This window comes from Lissotriton helveticus, chromosome 9 (assembly GCF_964261635.1).
Source record: "Lissotriton helveticus chromosome 9, aLisHel1.1, whole genome shotgun sequence".
Classification (NCBI taxonomy): Eukaryota; Metazoa; Chordata; class Amphibia; order Caudata; family Salamandridae; genus Lissotriton; species Lissotriton helveticus.
In genome coordinates, this window is record NC_136070.1 from 685,600,068 (window position 1) to 685,622,136 (window position 22,069).

The 22,069-nt window shown below is 51.1% G+C and overlaps 1 protein-coding gene across 1 annotated transcript in view; it reads left to right on the top strand.

Moving 5' to 3' along the window:
* LOC144781776 (uncharacterized) overlaps window positions 1-22,069 on the top strand; it is a 660,484-nt gene that overhangs the window by 209,825 nt on the left and 428,590 nt on the right. The window contains exon 7 of the mRNA XM_078660772.1: window positions 4,686-4,793. Coding sequence (XP_078516898.1) covers window positions 4,686-4,793 — 108 coding nt within the window. The remainder of the gene's footprint in view (window positions 1-4,685; window positions 4,794-22,069) is intronic.

Consider the following 22,069-nt stretch of genomic DNA (forward strand, 5'->3'; position numbering starts at 1 on the left):
TCCTCTCAGATAATTCTTCAGTGTTCTCTAGGGTCAAGCATGAGGGCACACCTGTCAAATGAGGTGCAGGGCAACACCCCAGAGCATGACCACTTCCTCCAAAGTATGGCTCAATGCTAACCCAGAAAACACTATTCTTGCAAATGTCAGTATGTCAGATTATCAGCAGGGAGGGAAGAACTGGCTAAACACACCCCTAGGATTGCCAATCTCCATAGTCTCTCCCACTTGCATCTGTTCATTCCTCTTTCGTAAGTCTAGCATCTGCCTTGGTTCAAAGAGGAGAGTTGTAAATGAAACAGGTGTCTTTAGCTTGTCTACTCCTTCCCTTGAAGAGCATTATTTACTACCCTCCCCCTGGCTCTGGCATTTCTCTGTCCGCCAACCTCTACTCCCGAGAGGCTTCCTACCCCAGGGGTCATTTATCACCTCTTCAAAGCAGCCAGGCTAATCCACTTCTCTCTGACCAATCAGGGCAGAGCATTACAGGGTTGAGTTTTGCCTTACAGACAAGAAAGTCTTATAACTTCTTCTCTGTGCATTTTAGAAGAAATTCAACAATACCATACTGTTGGATTTATCATTACCGTTCTACTTTAATCCTAGTTTTATGGCTTTTCATTCTCCAGTTATTAACTAACAACCGCTTCCAATGTTAACCTATGAGCTGGGATCTGCAATGGAAATATGAACTGGGCAATTTCTCTAATACCATGGCCTATAAAACAGGTTGTATATGGACCCTGCTTATAGCTACATGACTCGCCACCCCTGGAACACCTAGGAAAGACTTAAGGGGTTCTGAATATATAAAAATATTGCCAATCCTCATTTCACAGTGCTCCTAGCACAAAAGCCGATTTTGGTAAACACTTTACTACAATGTGGGGATTGAAATCTACAAGTTTACTAACACCAGGGCATATAAAAACCTTTTTATAAGGATTCTCCTTATTGGTACCTGACCTCCCCACAATTTGCATTTTAAAAGCAGTCCTGCAACACAGGGCTGCTTTTGAACTGACCTCCGGCTCCAGCAGTGCACACATGCAAGTGCAGAAAAGGCTGCTTGACTTTAAACTGTCCTGCCCTATTCCATACTAGGGGCTTAAAGGTAGTTTCAATCCCCATGTCCTATTATGTACAAGGGCAGTCAAAGGGGGTCCTTAACCATAGTGTAACCTAGTGTATGTAGGTGTTTTCACTGTATTTTAATTGTTTTTCAGCATATCACTGGCCCTGGGTCTGGTTAAGCAGAGTCCAGGGTCAGTCAGAGTCAGTTACCACCAGTAACAGTCAGCAAAATGTTGGGTGGGTGCCCAGGGCACAGGATGACTTTCCAACACCTTGTTTAAGTACAGTTTCTTGTATCCTTGATCTTTTAGCATCATTATAATTCTCTCCACCACCCTCACTGTCAACAGCTGGGACCTTGGCTGGCAATCATTATCATTTCCAGTCTTAATCTGCCCCCAAATTAGGTGCATTTATTGGGTAAAGAAATCCCAAAGTATCCCGGTTATGTCTGTACTTGGAATTGACAGAGCCATGAAAAACTCTGCTTTTCCATCCTGTAGGTATGCTTCGACATGGTTAGTGTTGGAGGCCATCAGACGAAGGACTCTTGGGTCAGTTTGCTGTCTGTTAGTCTTTGTCATGCTGCGCAGCTATATTTTGCTTTTAAGTTGGCGGGTCTCGAGATTTCACTCGTTCAGCTTCAACAAATAACTACACAGGTCTCTCAGGGTAAAGGCTTCACAAGCCTGCTCCTTGTCATCCCTCTCTTACCATATTTCTTTCCATTGTGGAGTTCTAATCCCTACCCTTCCAACTCCGCCACTTCAGAGTCTCTGTACTGAACGATGGATCCTGCTACCTTACAGTTAGTTCTGCTTTTTACTTATTCCTCTCTGTAGGCGTTTTAGGACCATAGGTGAAGGTACCATGAGCAGTTTATGCTGCAGGAAGCTATCTTTAGTTAAAGAGCGGTCTTGTGAAATGTAAGATTGTGAGAAAGTGCCTCTTTTGCACAGTTATCCCCCACTTTTTTCCTTTTTTTGATGTGGATTTAAATGTAGTGCACAGGGTCCCTGTCAACCAGGTCCCCTGTGCCAGTGATCCTTTCCTAAAACAAACTCCCAATTGGTACTTCTGCCCCCTGTAAGTGATGCCCTGGGTATCTAGGGCTTGAGAGCTGAAGAGTGTTCCTTGGGACGCCCCTTCACTGGGACCGTTTCACTGCCCTTGCAGCCAGCATGCCCCTGTGAGGGAGAAAATGACAAAGTCGACATGGCATTCTACCTGGGTGCCATGCCAATTAGCTCTTCCTGGCAGCATAGGTAAGTCATCTGTTGAGCAGGTCTCACAGACCTAAGCCAGGGTGCACTATACTACAGGTGAGGGCATATCTTCATGAGCAGATATGTTCCTGCAATATTGGGCACCATTTCCTGATATTTTAGGTGCCGTTGAAGCCATAGAGAGTATATGGGCTGGGAACTCAACAACTCTAGTTCCACAGCATAATGATTGCTTCACTGGATACACTGGAGTGTTTCATGCCAAACTACTCCTGTCAAACTCACAGTGATGCCAGTGTGGAATTTATTGTACCGTGCACCCAGAGGGCACCTCAGAGGTGCCCCCTGAATCCCTACCAACCCTGGGGTGGTGTCTGACCAGCTGTCGGCAGCCAGCCACCACCAGTCATGTTTCTGGACCCTTGGGGAGAGAGGCCCTGCTCTCTGGGACCAGAAACATTGCCCATCCTGGGCAGAGGTGTCATGCCTCCTCCCCCAGGATGGGCCAGTGCTCGAAGAGGGGAAGCTTTAAAGGCTTGCTGCCTTTATAATGCGACCCTCAGCCTATGCTGCTAGCAGCAGATAGCAGCCCCTGGTTTACACCCCCACCTTGGGTGGGAAAACTAGCGGGAAAATTAAAAAGATAGGTGTGCCACCTCTACCTACCCCACCCTTAGGGTGGGGGGAAGCGAGATGAAGCACACTTTTGGGTCCCTTTCATCTTGAAGATGGGGGGGACCCCTCCAATCAGGGCTAGACCTATGCCTCTCCCACAGGAGGGTGGCTTAATAGATGGTGTAGTCACCCCAGGTAAGGTGCCCATTGGTCCTACCTGCTAATCCCCTAAAACTACTCCTAAATTTAGTATTTAGGTGGCTCCCCCAGACCTGGCCCTCAGATCTGCGATGACCTAAGAGGAAAAAAGACACCTTGCAGCAGACGCCACAAGATGACAACTACCTTGGCCAGGGCCCTACCGGCCTGTCTCCAGCTTCGACCCTGTGATCTGTCATGCAGCAGCGTCCTCCTGGGAGGACTGTTGCCTTCAATAAAGACTCCAATCTCCTGAGGACAGCGGACCTGACCAGAAGAAACCGGCTCCAAAGACTCCGGATCCACATCCCCAGCCCACTGCCCCCGATGCCTACGGCTCGAGTCAGAGTGGCTCACCTATGCAGTGAAGTCTCCCCGGTGATCCTGACCTCGTATCCAGCATTGGCTGACCTCTACCTGCCCTCCATGATGGCGCCTGCAGTGTGAATCCAGAGGCTGCTCCCAACCACAACCGGCTCCGTAAGAAGATTCTGATGTCCAAAGGCACCCCTGCACCTGAAGCCCCTGACCTTGGTGAGCTGAACCGACAGTTCCCCTATGAACCTCTACATCCCATCTTACCTCTTTTGGTCGCTGGTCTTCCTCCTGCAATCTCCTGTACCACACCTTCAGTCTCTTTACATTTAAGAAAAATCCCCATTGAAAAGCACTTGGCGCCCAATGTTGAATTTGCACCCTGCCCACCCCTGTGCTGTGAGTGCTGTACGTTTGGTGATGCTTTGTGTGCCCCCCTTCTCCCTGTGCTTAACCTATCACCCATAGCCTGGCCCCTGCAACCGATTTACCTACTTGCAAGCAATGTGGGTCTAGGCAGACCCTGTCTCAGTTTGAAAGTATTTGGTCAAACTCCGTTTTGGACCTCTGCACCCAACCGTGCCGCTGGTGATGCAGTTTTGGTATTTACCTGACCCCTGGCCCTTGCTGGCTTTTGGCTCAGAAAACAAATTAAAGTTTGATACTCACCTGTTTAACTGCAATATTGTTTCTTCCTTAGGATAATATTAGACAGTGCGAGAAAGTTTCTAAATGTCGATTTCAGTGAAAAGTTTTTTTATTTAAAAACATACTTCGCTTAGTATGAAGACCTGGATCATAAAATAAAGTACAAAGTATACATTTAGAAAATTGGTCTGGATCTACTTCTTGAGTTGTGTCTATTATTGTTCATTGTTGTGCAACAAATGTCTTATACTCCTCTGTGTTAGACCTAAGGATGTACGCCCACACTACCATGAATAGACCACTTTGGGTTCTGCATTGAGCCCTGTACACTTTTAGGGAACCCCTGGAATCTGTACACAGAATTAAGGCCTAGTGATATTAGCATATACAGAGCCAGTTTCCTACAAAGATGCATGCCTTTTTATTAATGTACCTGTTTTAGATTCGCTTGTTCTGGTGTTTCCACAGATGTGTGTAAATGTTAAGCACGTGAACTGCTTAAGTGACAAAATTTCAGAAAACTGCCTTGTACATTTTTACTGCAGAACAGTTTTAGGAACGTCCACCTATGTTCTGACATAACCTCCAGTTTTGTTCTTTTCTTGCCAGAGTGATATGGACCTGCAAAAAATGCGGGAGCTCATTATTTCTCTTCGGGATCAGTTGTTCAAGCAGAATGAAGCAGAAGTCAGCAGACGCTGGACCTTTGAAGAAGCGGTAGGTGGCATATGCACCTTCAGAACATAGTTGTTTTTCACTGTTTACCATAAATTAGTCTGTCATCACAACATCACACGTAAAAATATATTCAACGGTTGCCTCAAACACATCAATTCAAGGTTTGAGTTAAATTTGACTTCGCTCTAGGGTTGGGATTAGAGGTGAAATTATAACCATAATTCATGAATTTCGTGTTATTTTAGTTTTTATGGTAGTCCGATTTTTACAAATTTGCCTACCTTTAGCTCCCTCTCAACTTTAGTTTCTTCGAGAATATATGTAAAGATACAGCTATCTGGAAACATATATTGCCTGAAACAAACAGATAAAAACTGAGTTATGATTCTGGCTCAAATTTGAGACACCACTGAAATTCGCCAGGTATGGTTATCAGCACTCAAAACATGCACCATCATTTGTGTCACCCGCCATGTTGTAATGTGGATAGTGGTTTTTGTCTTATGAGCATGAAGTGTGACGAGTTCTGATATGTTTTGTGTGCTTCTAACCATAAGTGGAGACTTTCAGGGGTTTGTCGCCTTTGAGCCAGATTCATAATTGTGGTTTATTTCAAGGAACTTAATTGGTTTAATGATGTATGTAATTTTCAGCCTCTGCTTCGTGCGGCTGTCTCCCATTCTGTAATGGGTGCATATTTTCTTCTCTACACATCCTTATATAATGGCCTCGCATGCTGTGTTTCTCGATAGTGACATGCAACCCACAATTCTTCAGAAAGCGGCAGTCAATTCCACTACCTAAAATGGCAGCTTGTGTGATCTTCTTCTGACTCTTTAGTCATTCACTTTTTTCCAAAGGTTTTTTTTTTTAAAACTTCATTTTACCATGCCTCTTGGTTCACCTCAGCACTCCACCAGGGTTGGGTCCCTTTGATGGTGGCCACCCACTGCTGTGTATTTGTTGTCCGTAGGATGAAGCATGCTAGTCTGTGCAGACACTTGAGTTTTAAGATGGACAAAACAATTTTTTTTAGTGTCTGTCAATCATGTTTGTCAAAAGATTCAAAATGGTGAATTGACAGGAGAAGCAAGTTGTGACTTGCTAGCTAAAACTGCAGATCTACAAAAGCGTCAACTCTTGAAAGGCTACTCAGAAACTTTTTTTAATGCTAATATCTCAAAAACTACTAAACAGATTTACTCCAAACCAATACAAGCACATTTTGCTTAAAGTTCTACTTTCATGCCAAATTTGGCGTAATTTTATTCGGGTGGGAACAAAATTTCCACTGGGAGCTAAAATGGGAAAACATATTGGTTTTTTTCCCAAAACTCCTCTGCACCCATCCCTTTGACTCTTTTACCCCAGCCAGATCTTCATGAAAGTTGGTGTGCCGCAGCTTAGTTGACTAAGCTAGTGAACTACCAAATTTTGTGCAAATCTGTACCGGGAGGGGGGGGTCAAATGTTAAAGGCAAATCAAAAAATGGCTTTCAATGGAAAGTGAGTCTGAACCATAAGTACATTGCTACTGTCTAATATATAATCAACTAATGAAGCGCCGCGTGGTTTGTAAGTGTCAACAGAACCATGAGAATGCAATATAGTAACATATTACTATTATGTATTTTTTTCTAAACTGGAAAATGTTAATTAAAAATAGTAAGTGAAATCGTGGGCTATAAAATGTGTTTCTCCAGCATTAGATATTTCATAGATTCACATGCTTACTTCATTCTCCGTCGTCGAAGTGGGAGTCCCACTTAACATTAAAAGCAGTAAGTAATGACTTTAACATTGAAGTGAATGGAGAAAAAACATTCACTTAAATATCTTGTCCTAGTCATAAGGAATAGTCCAAATTCCAGGCAATCAGGTGACAGCACCCTCTAGAACCCTCTCCACAGAGGCTCCATACTCTCAGATTTTCTACGGCACATCGTGTGAAGGTGTTCAGTACTTTTCTCTTTTGGCCTACTGAACAGGTTTTTTCTTCAGATCAGCATGTCTTCTACTAAGAGTCTCTATTTAGTCATTGTGACACCTGTGGCAAGCTCGGACTACACTCAGATGATCCCCACAAGAAGTGTATTTACTGCCTTCACCCTGACCAACCGGTGAGAGACTGTAAAATCTGCAGAACTTACTCTAAAAAAAACTTTGAGAATTAGAGAGGGACGGCTTCTTCTGTGGCTACAGAAGTTAACGACCAAAGACAATCCTCTGTCTGACGACAACAGTGATTCCTCCCTCAAGACTACTTCTTCAAAAAAGAGGACAATTGTGGTAGAAATGGTCTCCCCTAAGGCTGCAAAGATGCTTAAGAAACAGCATCATTCATTGAAACCTGATGATCGGCCCTCTTCCTTCACAAGGGAGCCTGCCTCTCACAAGGGTCATTCCGTGCCCTCTACACCTTCTACTTCCTCGTATAGGGTAAAGGCAACTTCCAAGTCGCTACTGGAGACAGTTTCATCACCTCAGAAAGATGCACCATCAACGAAGCCCTCGTCAGCGAAAGCTTCCATTGCCACAACTACGACGATGAAGTCAACCTTCTCATCTCCTCAGACTAAACTCATAATGTCGTTATCTATGTCTCCATCGACCATAGTTTCAGTAAAGGTGAGGCCTTCTATGTCGACAACATTGTCTACTAAAACAATCGCAAAAAAAGGGACCGTCGAAGGATTCGTCGTCAGGTATGTAATCGCCACTGCAGTTGTCTGTGGCCCTTAAGAACAAGAATCTCTCGTTGAAGGGAGCCTCAACGGCTCCATCGACGGTGGCTCCATCGACGGAGGCCTATGTATACAAACTTGAATCGACAAACATCATTGGCGTCAAAGACGTCAACCGATGAATCGTAGGCGAAGGCACTGTCATCAACAGCCTCGTCTCCGGTTTGCTTGACATAGACTATTTCGTCATTGTTTACTCCATCGACTGTTTCTTCGTCGATGATCTTGTCCGCAGCACAGGGTAACAGATCTGATTCTACGTTGACGAAGGTACAAGTAGTCTAGGATACTGTTTTCTCATCTACAGTTTCCCAGCCGAAACAAAGAGCTTCACAAGAAATAATCCTGTCTATTCACACTTCTCCTAGTAAGGTTTCCCCCCAGAAGAACGTTTTTGACTATGGGGATGAAGAGGAAGGGGACTCAAATGAAGAAGGCATGTTTGGTGTGACTCACAGCCCTTCTGACCTCTGGATAAAATAACAGGAGGATGATTATGAGTGTAATTACTACCCTCAGGATCCCAACCAAGATAGACAGAGGGAGCAAACTATTCAAATGCCTGTTTCCCTAGTATCAAAACTGCAGCGCATGGTGGAAGATTACTATCGCAGATTCCCACCATCAGAACCGGCTACCTCAGTTCCTCAAACTCTGATTGTTTGACCGTCTTTGATAGTAGGATCTCCTCCTCTTTCTCACCACCTACAGCACCGCAACTGCAGGGTCCGAAGCATCACACTACGGACGATGAAAGAGAGGCAGGAGAACTGGAAAAAGTATCTCTGCCTAGCGAATGGGACGATTATCAGATACAGATGCCATCTCCGTCAACCCCACCTCTGATTGATTCGCCACCGGAAGACATGGAAGGCTTTCATACACTTATGGAAAGAGCGTCAAAGATAATTCAGCTTCCCATGTTCACCAGCCAATCTGATTGTTTTCTCTACAAATACGTGTTTGTTCAATCCCCATAGTGGATTTCATATCGGAGGAAGGTCTGAAGGTAATGCGGACACGGCTTAAATTACAGCAATCTTACCTAAGCTGGAAAAGAAATACAAAGCACCTGACAACTCGCCTACCTGCCGCACAGGGTAACAAAAGATGAATTTGGTGATTTCCCAAGCGGCTCAATGTCGTGCCAGAAATCCTGCTTCACCCCTGTCTGCCCCTCCAGACAGGGACGCGAGACCTCTTGACACCATTGGCAAGAAATTCTCTACAATGGCAGCACCCACTGTTAGAGCAGCGAACTCACTCGCTATTCTAGGTAGATATGACCGCCAAACGTAGTCGAACATTTCGCCGTTCATTGATCTGTTGCCTGAAGACTCAAGGGCAGAAGAAAAAAAATTCTTCAAGAGAGGAGAGAATCTCTGCAGAGATTATTTGATTGTGCTGTAGATTTTTCGTCTACAGGTTTCTGTCAGTTGGCTTGGGCGGCAGTCCTAAGACGGGGATGGTTGAGAGCTATTTCTTTCTGCCACAAAGCACAAACTTTGGCCAACATATTGATGAAGTGCTACAAACGATTAGGAAGGATATGGATACAGCGAAGGCGTTAGGCATCCTGCTATTTAAAAGACAGCCTTTTCGTGGAGCTAGAGGACGCAGCTCGTCTTCCTTTCAGGCAAGTTATAGACAATACAAACAGTTCCAACCGTATCAGGGACAATCCCAATACTCATCAGCACAACCTCATCATCAGCAGTTGTACAAGCAGGCTCCTGCCGCCTCCTGCAAGCACTATAGAGGAAAACAGCCTTCAATGGCAGAGATGCCTCGAAGAAACAGTGAGAAACCCCTAGCGTCTGCCACAAATCACACCACTTTCTTAGAAGTTGGGAGAAGGATTTCCTGTGTCCTCCCCAAATGGTCTATGATAACAACAGACAGATGGGTCCTAGTTGTAGTTTCCAACTGTCACACTTTGGAATTTCAACAGATTCCTCCAAATTGCCCACCCCGGGGTTCTTCGCCCTTTCATCAAACAGAACTACTCTCTCAGATAAACATCATGTTGCACAAGGGAGGGATCGAAGTGGTACCAAGTGCACAGCGAGGGACAGGATTATATTTAAGATTAAGATTTTTACTCATAAGAAACTAATCAGGGGAATGGTGCCCCATCTTGGACCTACGTCACCTCAACAAATTCCTGAAAAAAAGACCTTTTGATATGTTGTCTCTTAAAGAGGTGCTTGAGGACGCCTATTTCCACATCCCCATTCACCCCAAACACAGGAAATTCTTATGCTTCAGATTATCTGACATGGACTATCCGTTCCGGGTTCTACCCGTTGGCCTTCGTTTGGCACCTCGAGTGTTCACCAAGGTTCTAGCACCGATGGCGGCTCATCTATGACAAGCGGAGATTCACATTTTCCCTTACCTGGATGATTGCCTCATAAAGGGGAAATCCTTTACAGTGGCAAGCAGTTATACTCATTTTTTTTGTTTGAATATTTTGTTTGATATTTCAACATATGATAACAATACAAAGCTATATTGGATGGAGGGTAAAGTTTAGGTTATTTGTGCAACGTGCAGTAAAGAGCAAGGACAGTGACAGCATTAGACATTGCAATCTTCACCTTCCTTAACCGTCATTGCTGAAAGGAAGAAAAACAGTACATGGTACAAACAGCTGTTCCTAACTGTGTTCCCCACTAGGGTGTGTCATCTGTACCTGCAGAGCCACTAACCATCAGCCCGGATAGAGATGGCCTTGGGTGATCTAAGCAGTGGAGTAGATCATGCGTTTGTGGCTCGTCGTGTGCAGTGGTTGTGTATCCAGTGAGACGGCATAGGGGCAAGGCGTCATTATGGGCTGTTATAGGCGTGGCATTGTCCACTCCGTTTATGAAGCTCTCGTGAATTACTCATGGGGAGAGAGAGAGCGAAGAGTCCAGCAGATATGTGTTCGAGGCATGTGGGCTGCTAAATTCATATCTATTGCATAGATCGCCGCCTAGTGTTGGGTCCGGATGATTGCACATTGTTGTCCTGGAAGAGTCTTCGAAGTATCACGAGATAGGTGGCTCCTCCCCTGGACTACAGTGCGCATGGGCATCGACTCCATCCCCAGATTGTTTTTTTCCGCCATTGGGTTCGGATGTGATTTCGACGTCTCCTAGTCGGAATCGAAAAACACTACTTCTTTAAGGCCAAAAGGCCTTCGTTACCTTGTCGGTATTGTTCGCGTTCGGTCTCGTGCTTCATTCGACTCTACGAGTCGGTCTTCTGCGGAGTCGAGTAACTCTTCAGACATCGAGGCCCTGTCGTCGCAGCAAGACCACGACGATACTACGATGGAACGGAGTCCGTTCAAGTTCTGCCCCGTGTGTGGTTCGAAGTACCCACACATCGACGTGCATCCAGTCTGTAACAAATGCCTCTCGCCGGAACACGACGAGGCCAGCTGTATGGCCTGTTCAAAGTTCAGGTCAAAGAAGACGCTCAAGCTTCGGCGCGCGGCGCGCCTTGAGGCCCAGCGGGCGGCTCTGGCACCCGACGACATCTTCGACGACCCCGAAGCAGGAGGCCCAAGCCATCGTCTGCAGATTTCACCACCATCGACGGAGGTCGAGGCCGATTCCGGAGAAACCGTCGAGGGCCAGGACCTTGAATACGTCGAGGAGGTAGGGGACGACGAAGAAGTTTATGGGGCCGCGGAAGATAGCTCAGAGGAAGAGCTATGCCCCGAAAGTTACATGACTCAGGCTCAGGTCACGGGATCGCCACTCAGCCTTACCCACGACCATGCACAGCAAACCCCGGCCCCGCCTTCTGGCCCGGCCACGGACACACCAGCGGAACCGCCATTGCGCATATCGAAACCGAAACCTTCGGATTCGACGCCAACAAAGATGGCCGACGAACAATCGAAACTGAAGAAGCCTGCTACGTCATCGACTCCGTCGCCTTCAGTGGCTCCGAAGCCGAAGAAGGCTGTCGAGCCACCACCGCTACGTACGGTGCCCAAGGAGCACACCTCTAAGAAGGTCGTCGACCCCGTGTCGAGCACGGCTGCTCCACCAAAGTCCACAAAGACTGTCGAACCACCATCAGTCGCGACTGCGGCGCCAACAGGCAAACGCCCGGTCGAAGCGCAGTCCACAAAGAGCCCCGAGCCGAAGTCCGAAGGCCCTACGCAACGGCACAAAGATGCCGGTCCGAAACCAACGGCATCGGCGCCTAAGCCTAGGAAGGAGGCCAAGACCATTGGGGTCGAACATGCGTCTGAGGTTCGGGTACGCACGGACACCTCGTCGACGCTAGGGTCCTCCGATGGTGACGGCCATGAGTCATCGGTAACGAAACCCTCCGCCTCGTTCACAAAGCAAGTCACCGACTCCCTCAAACGTATTCGGGAGAAAACTTTGCCGTCGACAACTCACACGCCGTCGGCTCCAAAATTGGTGGACGCACCAAAGAAACCTTCCACGCAGATCCTCTACACTCTGCCGCCGAAGGTGGCACCGAAGGCCTTTGCACCCCGATCGGTGTCAAAGGACACAGAAGCCTCACAACACTCGATGCTAAGTGGACATTTGGGTCGACATCAAGCTCCAGAAGAACAATCTGAGCATTATATCGACGCCGATACAGGGAAATTGACGCTCTATAAGCGAAAGATTACTTCACAACCTTTGGATTCCTACGTCATACCTCTGAAGAAAAAAAGGCCAGAACAAGACCTTCCTGCCTTGTTGAAACTATTCATCCTCAACCAAGGAGGAGCCCATCACCTTCTCCCAATGCTTATGGGGGAGATGACGATGACCAGGATGAACAGTACAATTTCCCAGATAACGATGCCCCTGATGAGCAGCAGGACTCATGGGTGGACACTGGTGACCAGGGAGGACAACAAGTGGTACAAGACCCACAGGTTTCTGGTGTACGGACATCCCCAACTGAGGATTCAGCGGCATTCAATGCCTTAATTGAACGGGCAGCTGCAAATCATAATGTGGACATGCATGCGGACCCGGTGGAAGAAGATTTTCTGTTTGACACTTTCTCTGCCGCAGAAAAAACTGTTAAAACACTTCCAATGCTAAAAGGGGTTGTTAGACGGACCGGGAGGGTCGGCCGAGGATAAGGGGAGAGGTCTCCGGGGAGAGCCGTCTCCAGTGAATCGTACAGACAAGTAACTCCCCCCCCACAGACGGACACCACACAATGATAAAGTTCAACGATACTTTATAGGCAATTCTTCAAGTACGGTAGAATGGTACAAGGAGGTCTGGACTCAGGGGTCCCCTCTATTCTGGTCTCTGTTCGGGAAAAGGGTAGCGGGACAGTCTTGTTACCAAAGAGATGGAAATGGCTCTCAATCCTCGAGCTCGGTGGTGTAGATGAACGGGCCGCGGCGGAGCCAGCAGGTCCCGTGATGGATGAAGGAAGACGACGGTCCGCGGCAGAGCCAGCAGGTCCCGATGAAGGTGGTGGTTACAAACGGTCCGCGGCCACGCCAGCAGGTCCCGACGACGATGAAGGATAGGGTGGTTCCCAAAGCCGCGGCAGCGCCAGCAGGCAAGACGAGGGTGCACAAGACAGAGCTACGGCAGCGCCAGTAGTCCGTCAAGGATGAGTTCTTCTTTGCGTCTCTCGACTCCAAGATACAACTGCCGTCCGGCTCTGGAGCTGCCCCAGTTATAGGGCTGGTGTGCTTTGATGTCCGGACCCTCGCACTTGGAGGTCGGGAGGTCCGGGATGAGGGGGTTCAGACACCCAGCAGGGGGGTGGAGCCAGCGCCCGGGGAGGCGATGGGCGAGCGGTACTTGGCGGGGGAGAGCCATCGACACCTCTTGCTCCCATTGACTGACCAAGTAGCTCGCTCACCTCCTGGGTGGATGTTGGTGCCGGAATGTCTGAGGCCTGGCCAGGCCCAGGGTTGAGGTCGATCGGGGGCCAGGCGGCCTCGTGGTGGAGTGTCCAAGATGGCGCCCAGGATGGGCGCGCAGGCCGGTAGTGGGTCGGCCTACGCGGTCAACAGGTTCGAGTGTAGGGGTCCCTGCGGGGACGATGGACGTGTAATGGTGGTGTGTGGTACTTGCGTGGCTGGTTCGGGCCTGGTTGGGCCGGGGGAGAGCGGCCCTTCATGTGGCCTGTCCAACATGCGTCCCCCCCAGCTGAAGGCGGGGAGAGTTACCCATTCTCTTGGGGACTCTTCTCGTCGAGGCGGAAGAACCGGGACAGGCCATCTGCGTTGGCGTGATCTGGCCCAGGCCGATGTTCAACTGTGAAGTCCATCCCTTGTAGGGAGATGGACCAGCGTAGTAACTTCGGGTTTTCCCCCCGCATCTGCATCAGCCACTGCTCTGTGAGGGGCCTCACGATAGTACCATAGTCTTTCACGAACCTTCGGTAATAGCCCGTGAGGCCCAGGAAGGCCCGTACCTCGGTCTGGGTAATGGGGGGCTGCCAGGACTGGATGGCGGCAATTTTTAGCTGCAGAGGGGCCACCAGGCCGCTTCCCACCTGGTGCCCGAGGTAGGTTACAGACCCTTGCCCAATTTGACATTTGCTGGCCTTGATCGTGAGGCCAGCTTGCTGAAGAGCGTGCAGCACTGCTCGGAGGTGGCGGGGGTGCTCGGACCACTGGTTGCTGTATACAGCGATGTCGTCTAGGTAGGCGGCGCTGAATCCTTCGAGCCCCGCCAGGACCTGATTGACGAGTCGTTGGAATGTTGCTGGGGCATTCTTCATGCCGAAGGGCATGACTGTGAAATGGTAATGGCCATCGGGAGTGGAGAAGGCAGAACGTTCTTGTGCCCGGGGTGTGAGGCCGATTTGCCAGTAGCCCGCCGTCAGGTCGAAGATACTGAGGTAGCGGGCAGCTCCCATGCGGTCGATTAGTTCATCTGCCCGGGGGATGGGATGTGCGTCTGTCCTGGTGACCGCATTCAAGCCCCGGTAGTCGACGCAGAACCGGAGTTCTGGTGTGGTGCCGGGGGCAGCTGCTTTGGGGACCAGTACTACAGGGCTGGCCCAGGGGCTGTCTGAGGGCTCGATGACCCCGAGCGTGAGCATTTTGGCTACTTCCTCCTGGATGCAGGCCCGTACCCGATCTGGCACGCGGTAGGCCCGGTGGCGGATAGGGGGGCTGTCCCCCGTGTCCACATCGTGCGTACACCAGGAAGTGACACCTGGGGTGAGGGAGAACAGGCTGGCGAATTGTGACAGGAGAACTTGGCACTCCTGGCGTTGCTCTCGGGTGAGGGCCTCTGAGAGTCGGACCCCCTCTACGGAACCATCTTTCTCCCGCGTTCGTAGGAGGTCCGGGAGGGGCTCGGAGTCCTCTTCAGCCCCATTGTCTGTGGCCATCAGGAGGCTGAGTTCTGTCCGTACAAAGTGCGGTTTCAGTCTGTTAGCGTGGAGGACCCGGAGGGGGTTCCGGGAAGATTCCAAGTCGATGAGATAGGTAGCCGGACCCTTGCGCTCGACCACTTTGAAGGGCCCTGTCCACTTGTCTTGTAGGGCGCAGGGTTCGGTGGGGGACATCACCCATACCTGTTGCCCAGGTTCAAATTCGATGGAGGAGGCATTCCGGTCATACCACCTTTTCATGTCCTCTTGACTGGCCTCTAGGTTGGCTTTTGCTAGTCCTCGGAATCGCCGGGTCTGGTTGCGGAGTGTTAGGAGGTAGCGGAAAACATCTGGTGGGTTCTTTAGAGGGGGCATCTCCCAGCCTTCCTTAACTAGGCTGAGCGGCCCGCGCACGGGGTGTCCATATAGCAGTTCAAATGGGCTGAAGCCCAGGGACTTCTGGGGAACCTCTCGATATGCGAAGAGGAGGCACGGCAGCAGCACATCCCACTGGCGACGGAGGGGCTCTTCCAACCCCCCGATCATCCCTTTGAGCGTGCGGTTGAACCGCTCTACGAGGCCGTTTCCTTGAGGGTGATAGGGGGTCGTGAACCGGTAGGTAACCCCGCACTGTTGCCAGAGAGATTTCATATATTTCGAAATAAAGTTCGTGCCTCTGTCACTGACGACCTCCCGGGGGAAGCCCACCCGGGAGAAGATCCCCATCAGAGCCCGGCCGACTACCGGGGCTGTCACAGTCCGCAGGGGAACAGCCTCCGGGTAGCGGGTGGCGTGGTCCACTAGCACCAGGATGAATCGATGGCCTTGTTTTGTGCGCGGGTCCAGGGGCCCTACGATATCGATTCCGACCCTCTCGAACGGGGTGGTGACCACGGGAAAAGGTTGCAGGGGGGCTTTCAGTTTGCGGCCGCTCTTCCCACTGGCTTGGCACGTGGGGCAAGATCGGCAATGCTGGTGTACATTGTCCCTCATTTTGGGCCAGAAGAAGTGGGTCACCAGGCGGCTATAGGTTTTGTCTTGACCCAAGTGTCCTGCCAGGGGGACATCGTGGGCCAGGTTTAGCAGAAAGTCTCTAAAACGGAGGGGTACCACTAGGACTCGGCTGGCCCCCAGCTCCGCGATTCTTTGCTCACTGTACAGCAGATCATTGTCCCAGTAGACCCAGTGAGTTCCGGAGGTATCCCCTGCGCTTTGGGCTAGCGCTTGCTGGCGGAGTCCCTCGAGGGAGGGACAGGTCTTTTGTTCTTGGCGAAATTGTTCTTGCGTGGGCCCCCCCTCTTGAGGCCACTGGTCGAGGTTAGCGAGGTCTGGAGGTTGAGCTGGTTCGGGGGGGACGTCACGGTCGGTGGTTTCGGCGGGGGCGACCGGAGGCGGTGGCGCCGGCCATTCGAGTTCCTCTGGGCGGGTGTTTGCACGGGCGGTCATGGACCGGGTGGTGACGCACGCCCAGTCCGGGACGCCCAGCATCCCCAGGTGCTCTTTTCGTTCGACTGCTGCCCATGGAGAGCTTTCCAGGTCATTACCCAGGAGGCAGTCTACGGGGGCATCATCTCGGACCGTCACCTTCAACATGCCGGAGACCCCTCCCCATTCGAAGGGGACGCAGGCCATCCGACACAGACTTTCTGAGTTATCGGCTGAACGTACAGGGCAGAGAATGTTTGGTAAGTATTGTTCGGGGGTCACCAGGTGACAGCGGACGGCTGTTACACTGGCCCCAGTGTCACGAAGGGCTTCAGCCCGGCGTCCATTGATGCCCACCCATTGGCTGTACTTCTGGGTATTAGCGGGTAGGGGGACCCGCGGGACCATGTCTCTCCCCCCTAGGCAGGCGAGAGCCATGGCGGCTGGCTCCCATTCTTGGTGTTCCTGTTCATATTCGTCTTGTTCCTCTGAGATCTGTTCCTCCCCCAGAGCAGCAGCGGCTACTTGGCGGGGTCTTGGGCTCTGGTACTGGGGGCAGTTTGGGTCGTTTGCATAGTGTCCGACTCGTTGGCATCCATGGCAGGTAACATTGGCTCGATGTCCCGGTCGCGCTGGGGTGCTGCCCCGGTTGGCCGGGGGGGTGGGGCTGGTAGTGAGGGTGACCGGAGCGTTGCTTCTTCCGCGTCCTTGGCCTCCACCTCCTCGGGGACGGTGCTGACCATTGTTGTTCCGGTTCTGTTCGGAGGACCCATTTCGACTCACTCTGGTGATCTCCCACCGGTCTGCTTCGGCTGCGAGCTGCCGGGGATCCGTTAACTTGCTGTCGAGGAGGTGCTGACGAAGTTCAATGAAGCAATTGTTCGACAGATGCTCCCATACCATAAGATTGAACAGTTGTTCGTAGGTTGTGACCTTGCTTCCTTTGATCCAGCCCTCGAAGGCTCGGCTAAAGTAATTGACATAGTCCACCCAAGTTGTACCTGGGATGCGGGTGCAGTCTCGGAACCTCTGACGGTACATCTCGGGTGTGAGGCCATAGCGGGTGAGGAGTGCAGCTTTCATATGGTCATAGGAGGTCATCTGGTGGTCCGGGAGTTGCAGCAAGGCGTCGCGGCCCTCATTGAGGAATCTCCCCCACAGACCGGCCCCCCAATCGCTTCTATCGATCCGGTGTGCAGTCATAGCGATTTCATAGGCCTTAAACCATTGCTGGATGTCGTCCTCTCGGAAGTATTCTCGAACGACATCCTTGGGGATGTGTACCTTCTTCTCTGTTGCCCCTGGAGTGTGGGGTTGCTCGGGCACCCCTGCTTCTTTATTCTGTTTGCGTAGGTCGATTTCAGCTAATTTCCGCTCATGTTCATATGCCAGTTTCTTTTCCTCGAGCTCCCTTTGTCTCTGTTTCTCCTCTCTTTCTTCTCGGAGACGCAGGTGCTCTAAGTTGATTTTCTGTTCGGCCAACTTTAGTTCAACGTCCATTTTGAGCCGGGCCATTTCCAGCTCGTGTAGTCGGGTTCTTTCTCGTTCCTGGATCTCGTCTGGCGAGAGACCCGTTCTTCGTTCTTCAGGGGCCATGGGGGTTTGAGCTGCGATGTCTTGATCGGGGGTTCCGGCAGCCCCGGTTTCTGCCCAAGATTCCAGGGCCTGCTTAAAGTCATCTTTGGTATTTAGTCCGGTGGTAGCGATACCTAATTCGATACAGAACTGTTTAAGTTCACGATGGCTGTACTCGTCCAATTTCTCCATCTGGAATTTCTCCGTTGATCCGCTGTCTTTAGTTGACATCGTGATTCGCCGTGGGGTGAGCTACTCTCTGTACGGTTTATGCGGTGATTCGGATCCCGTCGCTGGCCACCAATGTTAGACGGACCGGGAGGGTCGGCCGAGGATAAGGGGAGAGGTCTCCGGGGAGAGCCGTCTCCAGTGAATCGTACAGACAAGTAACTCCCCCCCCACAGACGGACACCACACAATGATAAAGTTCAACGATACTTTATAGGCAATTCTTCAAGTACGGTAGAATGGTACAAGGAGGTCTGGACTCAGGGGTCCCCTCTATTCTGGTCTCTGTTCGGGAAAAGGGTAGCGGGACAGTCTTGTTACCAAAGAGATGGAAATGGCTCTCAATCCTCGAGCTCGGTGGTGTAGATGAACGGGCCGCGGCGGAGCCAGCAGGTCCCGTGATGGATGAAGGAAGACGACGGTCCGCGGCAGAGCCAGCAGGTCCCGATGAAGGTGGTGGTTACAAACGGTCCGCGGCCACGCCAGCAGGTCCCGACGACGATGAAGGATAGGGTGGTTCCCAAAGCCGCGGCAGCGCCAGCAGGCAAGACGAGGGTGCACAAGACAGAGCTACGGCAGCGCCAGTAGTCCGTCAAGGATGAGTTCTTCTTTGCGTCTCTCGACTCCAAGATACAACTGCCGTCCGGCTCTGGAGCTGCCCCAGTTATAGGGCTGGTGTGCTTTGATGTCCGGACCCTCGCACTTGGAGGTCGGGAGGTCCGGGATGAGGGGGTTCAGACACCCAGCAGGGGGGTGGAGCCAGCGCCCGGGGAGGCGATGGGCGAGCGGTACTTGGCGGGGGAGAGCCATCGACACCTCTTGCTCCCATTGACTGACCAAGTAGCTCGCTCACCTCCTGGGTGGATGTTGGTGCCGGAATGTCTGAGGCCTGGCCAGGCCCAGGGTTGAGGTCGATCGGGGGCCAGGCGGCCTCGTGGTGGAGTGTCCAAGATGGCGCCCAGGATGGGCGCGCAGGCCGGTAGTGGGTCGGCCTACGCGGTCAACAGGTTCGAGTGTAGGGGTCCCTGCGGGGACGGTGGACGTGTAATGGTGGTGTGTGGTACTTGCGTGGCTGGTTCGGGCCTGGTTGGGCCGGGGGAGAGCGGCCCTTCATGTGGCCTGTCCAACATGGGTCCTTAAGCATGCACCTGAAATCTTTAAGGAACCCACCAGGGCAAGGGTAGTAAACCCACGTATAGAAAAGAAATACAGACCGGCACCTGGGGACCCAGCATATATTCAGGGCCAGTTGCCTCTGGACTCTTTGGTGGTCGCCAATGCCCGCAAAAGGGCGAACTCCCAGACGACAGGTGAAGCTCCTCCCCTGGACAAAGAGTCAAAAGTGCTAGAAGCATCTGGTAAAAGGGTGGCTCCACAAGCAGCCAATATCTGGCGCATATCGAACACACAGGCCCTGTTGGCACGATATGATAGGGCGCACTACGACACCCTAGAGCAGCTCCTTCAACACCTTCCAGACGAGTTTAAAGAGGCAGCTGAGATGCTAATACAGGAGGGCAAGCTCATTTCAAACGCTGCAATTAAGTGTGCGCTTGACGTTGCAGATACAGCGGCTAGAGCGATTAACACTAGCGTGATGTTAAGGCGTCAAGCCTGGCTTCGCATCTCAGGGTTTAAACCTGACATTCAAACTACTATACTCAACCAGCCCGTTAATCCAGACAAACTGTTTGGCCCAGACGTTGACACCACCCTCGAAAAGATTAAAAAAGACAATGAGACAGCTAAATCTATGGGGGCGCTTCAGTCTCAGCAATTCAGAGGGAGCACTTTTCGTCGCTCAAGTGCACGTGGTGTTAACAGAGGACACTTGCCACAGCAGACGCAGTTCAATAGAGGTGGCGCACAATCCTCGTACCCAAAGCAGGGTAGAGGGGGTTACAGAGGAAACAGTGCCAAGGGCAGGGGCAGAGGCAACAACAGCTCCCGTTCCTCTGCCGCCAACAAAGTGACTCTCTGTCACTGCCCCCCGACCATCCAACACCTGTCGGGGGGAGACTCCAGCAGTTCCTGCCAGTCTGGACGTCCATCACCACAGACAGGTGGGTGAGGAAACTTATCCAATACGGTTATTGTTTGGAGTTGACATCCACTCCGCCCAACATTCCCCCAAGACAACGTCCTATGTCGGCAGAGCACTTGCACTTATTGCAGCAGGAAGTTATCGTGATGCTGCAAAAAGGCGCAATAGAGCTCGTACCAGTGGAAGAAAAAGGAACAGGGGTCTATTCCCTGTACTTCCTCATCCCAAAAAAGGACGGATCCCTCAGACCCATTCTGGATCTACGCCCCCTCAACCTGTATATCTTATCAGAACATTTTCATATGCTAACACTGCAGCAAATTCTTCCCCTGCTAAACCAAGGGGACTTCCTGGCAACCTTGGACCTCAAGGATGCTTATTTTCACATACCACTCCACCCCTCCCACAGAAAATACCTCAGGTTCACCATCCTAAACAGGCATTATCAGTTCAAAGTCCTACCCTTCGGAGTGACCACTGCCCCCAGAGTGTTCACCAAGTGCCTGGCGACAGTAGCGGCGCACCTCAGGAGACAAAATATACATGTCTACCCTTACCTAGACGACTGGCTGGTTCAAGCAAAGTCGGAACACCAGTGCGCCGCACACATGTCCCACACCATTCACCTCCTTCACAGTCTAGGTTTCTCACTGAACTACCCAAAGTCGCACCTCCAGCCTTTCCACGTGCGGCAGTATCTGGGCGCGACAATAAATACTCTGACTGCTACAGCTCAGCCGAACCAAGTGAGGATCGACAGCATTCAGTCGCTCATCCAAAGGTTCAGACCGCAACACTCCCTACCAGCGAGAGTGTTCATGCAGTTGATAGGCATGATGGCCTCCTGCATCTTCATAGTCCCGCACGCAAGGTTGCATATGCGTCCGCTCCAAGAATGCTTGGCACATCAGTGGACTCAGGCTCAAGGACAGTTGAAAGACCTAGTGTTGGTGACCGGTCGGGCATACAACTCTCTGCATTGGTGGAATCCACACAACCTTTGCAAGGGCCGACCGTTCCAAGAGCCTGTGCCACAGATTATCCTAACAACGGACGCATCTCTCCAGGGGTGGGGAGCTCATGTGCTCCGCTACACAGTGCAGGGACTGTGGTCAACGCAGCAACAAAAGATGCACATCAACTACCTGGAGTTGATGGCGATCTTCATGGCACTCAAGTCCTTCAAAGTACATCTGTGCAACAAGGTCGTGTTGATCCGGACGGACAACATGACAGCCATGTACTACATCCAGAAGCAGGGAGGTACACACTCTCCACAGCTGTCTCATCTGGCTCAAAGCATGTGGAAGTGGGCCATTCAGAGGAACATCTTCCTCATGGCGGAACACCTCCCGGGCAAGGACAATCAGATGGCGGATCTGCTCAGCAGGTACAGCCATCAAATGCACGAGTGGGAAATACATCCATCAGTACTCCACCCGTACTTCCAGCACTGGGGTCATCCAGAGATAGACCTGTTTGCCACAAGGGAAAACGCAAAATGCCAAAGCTTTGCCGCCAGGTTCCCTCACCCACAATCGCAAGGCAATGCGATATGGATGAACTGGTCAGGAAAATTTGCGTACGCTTTTCCCCCAGCGCCTCTCATTCCGCTGGTGGCAAGAAAGCTAAAGCAACACTCGATGACGCTCATCCTGGTTGCTCCAACGTGGGCACGCCAACCATGGTACACCACGTTTCTGGAACTTTCCGTGGTACCGCATCAAAGGCTGCACCTCACACCCCGGCTCTTGACGCAGAACCATGGCGACATTCAGCATCCAGATCCGCAACAGCTCAATCTGGCGATCTGGCTCCTGAGATCTTAGAATTTGGCTACCTCAACCTGCCTCCTGAATGCATGGACATCATCAGAGAGGCAAGGAAGCCCACTACCCGAGCTTGCTATGCCGCAAAGTGGAAGCGGTTTGTCATTTACTGTACGGAACATCACATTGACCCGCTAGATGCATCCAT